The 9,735-nt window shown below is 36.0% G+C and overlaps 2 protein-coding genes across 2 annotated transcripts in view; one reads left to right on the forward strand and one right to left on the reverse strand.

Moving 5' to 3' along the window:
* Window positions 1–4,768, forward strand: LOC119576116 (NADH dehydrogenase [ubiquinone] 1 beta subcomplex subunit 4-like). The gene is made up of 3 exons (XM_037923672.1): window positions 1–207; window positions 4,363–4,506; window positions 4,621–4,768. The coding sequence occupies exons 1-3, from the start codon at window positions 79–81 to the stop codon at window positions 4,687–4,689; spliced, it is 342 nt and encodes a 113-aa protein (XP_037779600.1). The 5' UTR covers window positions 1–78; the 3' UTR covers window positions 4,690–4,768.
* A 2,734-nt stretch (window positions 4,769–7,502) lies between these two features.
* The window catches only part of LOC119576115 (transcription termination factor, mitochondrial-like), a 9,568-nt gene continuing 7,335 nt past the window's right edge, over window positions 7,503–9,735 (reverse strand). The window contains exons 5-8 of the mRNA XM_037923671.1: window positions 8,878–8,974; window positions 8,571–8,724; window positions 8,179–8,382; window positions 7,503–7,734 (exon numbers count right to left, since the gene is read on the reverse strand). Coding sequence (XP_037779599.1) covers window positions 7,563–7,734; window positions 8,179–8,382; window positions 8,571–8,724; window positions 8,878–8,974 — 627 coding nt within the window. The 3' untranslated portion in view covers window positions 7,503–7,562. The remainder of the gene's footprint in view (window positions 7,735–8,178; window positions 8,383–8,570; window positions 8,725–8,877; window positions 8,975–9,735) is intronic.

Consider the following 9,735-nt stretch of genomic DNA (forward strand, 5'->3'; position numbering starts at 1 on the left):
TTTCTTTCCGATCTTCCGTAAAAGAAAAAGTCTCTCACGGCTTCCGAGTAGTTCCTGCTGATCAGCTGAGATCACAACATGGCGGGTGGAGCTACGAGTGTCGAGGCAGTGAAGGAGAGGGCTGCCGTTAGGGCGGCTATCAAGAAGGAATTCCAGAAGCAGATCACAAATCCACATCGCCATGGCTCTGCAGAAGGAGGTGTTCTGGTAAGTATAATTTGAATGTGTTCTGGGAATTTCTGTGTTAAGACGGAACGAACGATACCGGTCACGGGAATTGTTTTGATATGTATTTTTGCAATACGTGTTAACGGAAACTTAAGTAGTTTTTTTCAGAGCTATTGACTTTGTTGATATTTATACAGTGGGCAGAATGTTCTCCAACTCTGCCGGTTAGATTTGTTTTGTGATTTATCTAAAATTCGATATTCCGTAAACGTAGCCACAGCCTTAAAAAGAAGAAGAAAAAAAAAGCTGCTAGATAATACTGAGAAAACAGCAATGGTAATAACAGTAAAATACCCAGGAAATTATTGGTATTGTTTAAGAAGTGACTGTTCCCCTCTGGGATTAAATTCCCATTACTCCAGCCATTCTTAGGAAATCCACAAACATCACCATAAGAACTTCATTCCTTTCTAATCCGGAGGCACAGACCTCCATCTGATTGCTGTACTTGCCCATCAGATGCTCCGCTGATAGACTCCTACCTAATTGCCATGGTTTTACTTCGTGCAGCATTTGTTGCAAATATCTGAGGTTATTTTTTGCCAGCACAAATTATTTCATGTATTAGTAGGTGTAGTTTTTCTCTGATTATCATAGTGCCACAATATTTTGCTGTAAATGTATACCAAATTATTACATGTAGCATACTTTAATATTATCAACTTGTGAAAGAAATGCCATAAATGAAACGCCGTGGTTATTGTTCCGGCACCGGATCCCATCACATTGTGGCTATTCGTCCGGCAAGCATGCTTTGTGCACGAACATACTCTTTTTTGTCTTACTTGCCGTTGATGGTGGATAACAATGGATTGTATTAAAGTTGGGAACGAATTTGCAAGTTTTGCTGTCATGAAAAAGAGTTTGACCGAATTGCAAGTGAGCACTTTCACAAAAGAACACACTCTTGCACTTGCGCTCATGCAACAGTTGTTTCTAACATTTTCACGAGAGTTTCGTTGTTGTATCTTGTGTCTGTTGGGATATTTTTCCGGCATTTGCTGTTGGACACCTATCCTGTAGAGCTATTTTCCCAGCAATATTGCAGAATGCAATTTTTGTTTGCCATTTAATTGAAATTCTCCAGCTTGTCATTATTCGGCAAATTTGTTTGTTTTCAAAGGTCCCCGTTTGGAAAATAAATAGCAGAGATAGATAGAGGGTGATAGCACAGGGAACTCCGGGGCATGATCCCCCAGAAAAGTCTTAAAATGTGGTTTTTCATTGGCTATTGAAAATCTCCAGCTTGTCATTATTCAGCAAATTTGTTTTTAGAGGTCCCCGTGTGGAATCCATTGTTATCCCCCATCAACGGTGACTTAGACAAAATATGGCACGAATGTTTGTTTTGATGATTGCGCAAGTGCAAGAGTGTTCGTGCACAAAGCATGCATGCCGGACGAATTGCCACAATGTGATGAGATCCGATGCCGGAACAGTAACCACAGCGTAGATAAAAAGTGTCTAATTTTAGGTCATTCTATCCATCACAGGCATAGATTACCTTTTATTACAAGGCTGTGAGAAACTGAAATTATATCCTAGTCAATATTGATAAAAGAGTGTTGGTTCACTTTCAGAACTTTTTTTTTTTTTCCTGATGGAAATCCACTGATTGAAATGATTCTCAGTGTTATTCCTTATGCATCTGAATTATTAAAGTTCTGATGACTATTTCCTCCAGCAATCATCGGATAATATGTAGCTGGAGGTAATGGCTGAGTTAAATGCAACAAACCAAGACGAAGTTCTTCTATGGCAATATTTGTGCAAATGCTTCCCAAAGAACAGAGGTCGCCATTGGTAAAGGTTTACCACAAAAGTGCACACATCAGACACTTGAGTCCCAGACTCAAGCCAACAGTCTATATATATATATATATATATATATATATATATATATATATATATATATATATATATATATATATATATATATATATATATATATGCACATATGTGCATATATTGGGGGTTGAGGGGGATCTCACTCATAAAAGACATTTAAAAAAACAAAATAAAGTGGAAAAATAGGCATAAGACCACTGGGAATATATGGCAAGAGACTATTCTAGGAATGCCACAGTGTTAGCTAAGGTGCTGGGTTAGGACATTACATTTAACAACCATGGAGGCCTAAGGGGCAGACCCCCCTTGCAAGGAGCACAGATTCGTAGCTAAGGGGGTCCAGGCTATGAGCACGGGTTCATAACTAGGGGGGTAGCTAGGGGCTTTTGGTGGCATTATACCTATAGATTTTACAAAGTTTCTAAAGACAATTTTTCTTCTTCTTCTTCTTCTTCTTCCTTCTTCTTCTTTCTTCAATATGCACTAGCCAGGGAGTTTTGCCCACTGGATCCACAATAGACATTACATCTTCACCCTACACCTAATCTAAAGGCCCTATCACACTTGTACTTTTTGTGTTTCTGCATGAATTTGAGGCTTTCTGTATGTATCACATGCATACAGAATGCCTCCTTGGTAAAGACAGTAAGGACTGTTTCCATCTGACCAATTTCCATCTTGATCTCATGCAAGTGTCAAGACTATAGAAGTAGAATGTGTATGTTTGTTTGGTTGTTTGTATATTTATAAATTAGACAGAATAAATTAATGTAAACATAACTTAATACTCCAGAATATTTCTTTATACAATATGCATGATTTTATTTCTTCAAAATAAAATGATATGTATGAGAATGCTTGTATGATTTTTGGGACCAGATTGTCAAATGGTTCCATGTTTGTTTACATGGGCACTGTTTGCTGCCTTGGTTTGCTGCCAGTCCACTTCCATATGGAAAGTTCATACAGAAACATAAAAATTGATGGAAAAAATGCGAGTGTGATAGGGCCTTAACTGGAACATGGTTGTATTTATTGCTCTAGCCACATGATGCATTTCATATATAATTTGTTTTATTACCCATCTCCACTACCTCCAACTACATATTGTCAGAATAGGTAAGGTAAGCACAATTTATGAATCATAAATCGTTCCTAGAACCAACCAAATGAACAATTGGTTAGGGTGCATAATGTGGATAAGACTGACTGGGAATTTCCTTGCTACTTGATGTTTGGGCTCAGCTCGTTATTGCAAGAATAGATGCTAACTATCAATATAGAGTTAATTATACAAAAAAAAAAAAAGTCATACTGCAGGTGATAGATGTGTTTATTGCCTTTTTGCAATTTTCCAATATCTGTCTTTTGATATGGCATACCCAAATGGTAATTGACTGTTTTCCTTACACAGATTCCATATCATCTCCTTAGGAAGTCCATAACTCAATGGAATGCTAACAATAAGTAACATTTTGTAATCCCCCCCCCCCCAACTTTTTGTGATACTTTCTGTAATAATACTGGAGTAGGATTCTGAGCATGGAAAACGCAGCCTCCCAGGAGCTGGTGCTCTTCCAGTTATGTCTCACATATGGTACATTGATCACTTGTTTACTGATAGGAATAATACAGGAGCCCCTTCCTAAATCTCCATTGAGTCTAATCACCCTCCAAGACCTTTGTATGCATGTGGTAAGGTATTTCCATCACCTCAGCCTTCAGCCAAAATTCTCATGAGGGCAAGTTCCCATCACTCCAGTCCTCAGTCAGATTTTTTCATGACAGTATGTGTGTCACTCTCCCCACAAGCCAATTTTTTTTATATGATGTAACGGTTACATCATTCAAAGCGTATGTGTTAAAAGATGAGGGATATATATGCTAGTATCAAATGAAGTAGATGTAAAAAAAAAAAATAGACAAAACTAAACACTATTATAGAATGTTAAAGGTAAATTTTGTTCAAAATTCACAAATGCAAGATGTAAACTTCTTTTAAGGGTATATTATGAACATAGCCATTTTAGATTTGTCATTCCAAAAGTTAGCCAAACCAGAAATGTACTTCAAATAATGTAACAGTGTGGATATACAATTAAATATATAACAATCACTCCAACATGATGTCAAAACATTACATGTTAAAGAGTAGGAATTCAAGCCCAGGAAGTTATTTGTAACTGATATTTTTTTGTTTATTGTTTTAGAACTGCAGAACACTTTTCAATGTTGTTTGATATTATTTTTCCTTCCATATCATGTTACACTAATATTGTCTTACAGTTTGATCCAGCCGTGCAGCGCTTCATGTCAATGAGAGCCACTCGTTTCGACCACTTCAAGCCAACTCCTCGTTCATCATTGCTTGGAATTGTCATGATTGCTGTCCCTATCTTTGGATATGGGTGGTGGATGAAAACCAGTCGAGTAAGTACTGTTATGGATGAACTTGATTTTTGTTAATTTCATTAATATCTTTACAAATCATTTTTCTGAATTGAAAAAGAATGTAATTATGATTAACTCATATTTTCTCAACAGGACGACTTTGAAGCAAAGTGTCGCACTGGCCAAGTGGCATATGCAGATCGTGATTTCAAGTTCGCCTAAAATTATGACAAGACAACTCATCTTTGATAATGGTGTATAGATTGTATATGAGTATTATAAATAAATAATTTTAAAGGTTTGTCTTTTATTAATATCCATTAAAAGCAATTTTGGGAAAGGAAATTTACTATATGGGAACGTCGATTCAAAGTGTGTGTGTGTTTTTCCAATCATATTTATTTTGCTTTACTTTGCTTCATAGGATCAAATATAATATGTAAGTTATAGTTTGAAAATTATAGCAATTAAAGTGGTATTTGAAAATATTCAAATTTACTTCACCTGGCTCTCAACAACAAAAACTTCATGATATGGTGGTCACTTAAGAGTTTATATTTCAATTGTAATTGTATTCATTATCCTACAGCTCCTGGTAGCATCTACAGTGTCAAGAGTTAGATGCTGGCACTTTGCTTTTATAACACATTTTGGGATTTTTCTTGTATGTCTGTGTGCAGACACTCACCACTGCCTTGCTTTTATTAGCAGGAACCCCCCAATCCTATGCCTGTTGTTATTGTGGAGGGGTATTGGAGACAGACTGAGTCCCAATCTTGGGATCACCCTTACCCTAATCCACAGCTCAACCAATTTTGCATGGCCTTATCTTCTCCACCTCTGCCTTTCATTCTCTTCTCCAATCTCTCCTGTCCACTTCCTAAGGTGTAAGAGGTGAAAGATGAAAAGCTGGCTTTATGTCAGTATAATTATCTCTAATTACCCTCCTTGGTACTCCTGTGACTCCCTTCTGTCACAACCTTGTCCCACTAGGGATTCTTCCCTTCCTGACATTCTTGATAGTTCAACTCCTTCCTCTAGTCCTGTCCCCGTTAATCCATCACTGCTGAGTAACAGAAATTGCTGAGCATGATAAACTCTGGTGATTTCTGGCAACTGCCAGACACTGGGCGTGGGAGTCTGCAACATGAAGCGGAACTTCTCACTCCACGTTCTCTGGCACGTTGCCGCACATACAGGTATACCCCTCAGACCAAGCAGTTTGTTATGACACTGGTACACATGACCCGTCTGTAACAGGTTAATTGCTTTATGACTTTTTGCACTTCCTCTTCCTTAGATGCATAGCTACCTCTTCCTTAGATGCATAGCTACCTCCATTTGATGTAATCACTCTTCACCATTTTACTACTTCATTTGCTCCCCCTCTTCACCTTTTTCACTCCCATACTATCCTATATTGTTCTGTGACCTTTGTCATCATGTAGATTTTGTTCTAATCAACTAATTTTTACCCTTTTTGCCATAGTACAGTACCACAGTGCTATATGACCTTTGATGTCTAGAACATATATTTGTTTTAACCAGTAACCAACCAACAGCAGGAATGTTCACCAAAGTTCCTATCACACTAGTACTTTTTCTGTCTATTTTTGCCTTGTGAACTTTCTGCATGTAAATGGTCTGACCCTATCTCGCTGGCAGAGTACCACTGCCACCAAGGGTAATGGAGCACCCATGTAAAACAAATATGGCACCACCTGAGTGAGGTCCTGAAAGACACACAAGTTTTCTTAATATATCACAATATTTTAATGAAATATTGTTATGTAAGGGAGACTGCTATATTGTATATAGAAATCTAGAATATTAGCTTATGTTTACATGAACTTATTTCAGTTATCAGTAACAACATTGTAGCACAAGAACAAATTAAGTCATACAAAAATGGGTCTTCACCTGGGAGGCATTCTTCATGCATGTGATTCAAGCCTTAAATACATGAACACAAAATTTGATGGAAAAGTAATAATGTAATACACCCAATCCCTTGTTTGTTGTTGTGGGGGGGCTTAGGAGACAAGACTGTGGCCCAAGGTAGGGGATCACCCCTACCTTGTTTCTCAACCCTTGCCATACCACACCATACCATACCATACCATACTACCATACTACCCTCTAATACTGTTCAACCTTTACCCCAATCATTAACTCATTCCTAACCCTTTTCATTACTATACTTTACCATAGTGCCATATGACCTTTGATGTCATATAGTACTTCCTTACCTGGGGGCTTTGCCCCAAGCCTCACACTATCACAATATTTTGAATATGCAACTAATGACCTTAGATGTTGATGCAGCAGAAATTTTTCAATAAATAAGTAAATAGTAGTGTAATAGGGCTTTAACTCCACTAGAGTTTGCAATTTTGAACAAAGCATTGAAGATAATTTTAACTAAACGTGTTCCATGGTATGATTTTCATTTATTAAGTCAAATTGTTGCATTTGTGGTTAAATTATTTTCATAGGATGGCTACATTAAATTGTCATCATTAAAGTCAAAGTGGAAGTCAAATGATTTGAAAAGTTTTGCATAAATATATACAAAGATTTTAACATCAAAATTATTTGTAATAAAACTTGATTAATGTTAACACTGCTTTATTGACAGTAATCTAGACCTGACTGTATATAATGTTTTTACAGTAAACCCAGTATTGTTTTTCCTTTGTGTAACTATTATGTAACAAACTTTTTACCCTCTTTTCATACATATGCAATAAAACTGCAAGTACTGTATGTAAGTACATACAGGAAGTGGCCAAATTTTGTTTATGCAAGAAGCTTATAGGCAGACCACAAAATGATGCCATGAGGAAATACATAATGAAGGAGTCAACAGTATGTGTGACCTCCCCTGATTCCCCACATCCTAGAGTTTTTAGGAAAAATGTTAGTTAAGTAAATGTATATTATTGCCAAGGCAGGTATTTTTATTATATTTTCACTATGACTATAGTCAGTAAGCAAAAAAATAGAATGTCTTTTAATTGGATAGATAGAAAATAAACTTTATAAAATATTTATTTGCAACTATGTTTTTTTCAAATAGGTATACAATATTTACATTATTTTCTTAGAGTTTTTGATTTCTGAAGAAGTGACTGATAATAGCTCTCAAATTGTTTTGGAGTCTTGTAAAGAACAGTAACAGATGATGGGAAGTAACCAATTTCTTTCAGCTTCTTTATTCTCTCTGCAGTTCTTTTCTCAGCATACAATAAGATACGCATGGAGGCCCTGTAACAAAAGATGTATATTATTTCCAGTAAATTCTTTATGCATTAACCCTTTGCCGACGGGTGGCATGTACGTACATGCCATGGTGTATGTATGGACATGCCATTTATTTATTTATTTATTTTTTACAATCACGGCAAAATATTATTTTTCTGCCACTGAAAATGTGATTAACATCCACTGTCTCATATGTGTGTTAAATCAACTTTTAGGTAATCCAATGCTGTGACAGCAAGATCTCAATGCTTTCCACTTGAGGCAAATCCTTCTGATATTTCTGTCATGGCAATAGTTAATGGAAATATAGCATGACAGTCAGATAGTATACCATAAAAACAATACTAGAATTAATTTGTTAATTATTATGATAATAAGGAAAAGGTTGGAAGGGCTATCATCTGCAACAGGCAGTGATAATATATATACCTTTGGGTTGTGCCTTACCTGATCTGTTTGGGTGTAAAACCCTCAGAGAAGAGAAGGTCAATCTGGCTCTTCAACTTTGACACATGCGCACGCATCAACCCTGGATTGCCGCGTGCATAATTTACAATAAACTCTGGTTCACATTCTAGACGCTCAGCAAGATATTCAATTACACTCTTCTCTCCTAGCAGTTCCTTTTGGGATTGGTATCTTTCACATGTCCTTAGAAAAGAGAAAATAAACTATTCATTTTGCATATAATTTTCAAAGGATCTGGATATCAGGAACTACCTTTAATGTAAGAATGATAATCATTCAATAAGGAATTCTTTAACAAAAATAAGTAAGATATCTTATTTATTGCAAATATCAAAAAATTTCCTGTAGTTTTCTTTACTATATACACACACCTTTCAAATATATAATCTGGGCAGCGGCACATCCATAGCTTAGGCCTTTCACATCCTGCTTCAGTAGCACGATGTAGCCTTTCCTCTGTCAGAACTGGATTGTGATAATACACCCATAGGTCTCGTAAGATGTCCTCTGATTTTACTTCATACCCTGTAACCAAACCAAATAATATAATTCAAGATCTTGCTCTTCTCTCTCTCTTCTTTATCTCTTCCCTATTATTATTATTTTTCATGAAACCTTTCTTGGGATGTTAAAAAAAAAAAAAAAAAAAAAAAAAAGTAAATGGCCACTTATACTCACTCTGCAATATGCTAGTTATATGTTCCACTCTTTCCAAGTCCATAAAAAGAATGCGCTTTGGTTTGACAACTCTCTCCGTCAACTGATCAACTGGAACCTGAAATTCATTTTTCATTAAAGAATGTAGACAATGGTGCCCATATTAAAATATACCAAAATCATGGAACAAAACATTTATTAGGTACAAACATCAATAAGTGATCACTTGCACATGTTCCATGAAAGAAAATAGTACAAGCACTTCTTAGGAAATTATTATAAAGAACTTGAAAGAAACAAAACTCAATAGCTTTAGCATTTATCTGTCAAAAGTTGAAAACAGTAGCTAAAAATGCTAACTACACAGGGCTCAAACTGAAAAAAAAATCCTTCCACTTAACTCTCACAAGATTTTTGAAGGCAGTGACTTTTTCCAGATATGAAAACTACTTTCTATTATTTTCAGAACATTCATGGGCTGTTAGTACATGTGAATGATATAATATCATAGATGGGATACAGAAAGAAACAAGAGTACAATGTGGATGACAGTAAGACAATGAGAATGAGAGGTCAAAAGTAAAAGTAAAAAAAAAAAAAAATGATGAAAGAAACATGAACTGAGAGAAATGTGTTGAAACAGAGAGAGAAAGAGAGGGAAGGGAAAGTGGAAAAGCTTGTAAGTCTTACTTTGGGTGGACTGAATTACTGTAAGGCACTTCTGTCACTGAAGACAAAATTTGTCATTCAGAACACTATGAGTTTAAACGGTTCTCATGGTCCAATTACTGCAAATACCTGCCTTCAATAAGATTACTGTAATACAATATAGATGCCTTTCCCTAACTACAGAACTCCTGTTTACTTTCCTAATTTTGA

The sequence above is a fragment of the Penaeus monodon genome, chromosome 8, assembly GCF_015228065.2.
Source record: "Penaeus monodon isolate SGIC_2016 chromosome 8, NSTDA_Pmon_1, whole genome shotgun sequence".
Lineage (NCBI taxonomy): Eukaryota > Metazoa > Arthropoda > Malacostraca > Decapoda > Penaeidae > Penaeus > Penaeus monodon.

Excerpts from the sequence above, each read along its gene's own strand:
- LOC119576116 (XM_037923672.1), top strand. The coding sequence starts at position 79 with ATGGCGGGTGGAGCTACGAGTGTCGAGGCAGTGAAGGAGAGGGCTGCC. Across the intron at positions 208-4,362 it reads CTGCAGAAGGAGGTGTTCTG|TTTGATCCAGCCGTGCAGCG; the intron begins GTAAGTATAATT and ends ATTGTCTTACAG. Across the intron at positions 4,507-4,620 it reads GGTGGATGAAAACCAGTCGA|GACGACTTTGAAGCAAAGTG; the intron begins GTAAGTACTGTT and ends TTTTCTCAACAG.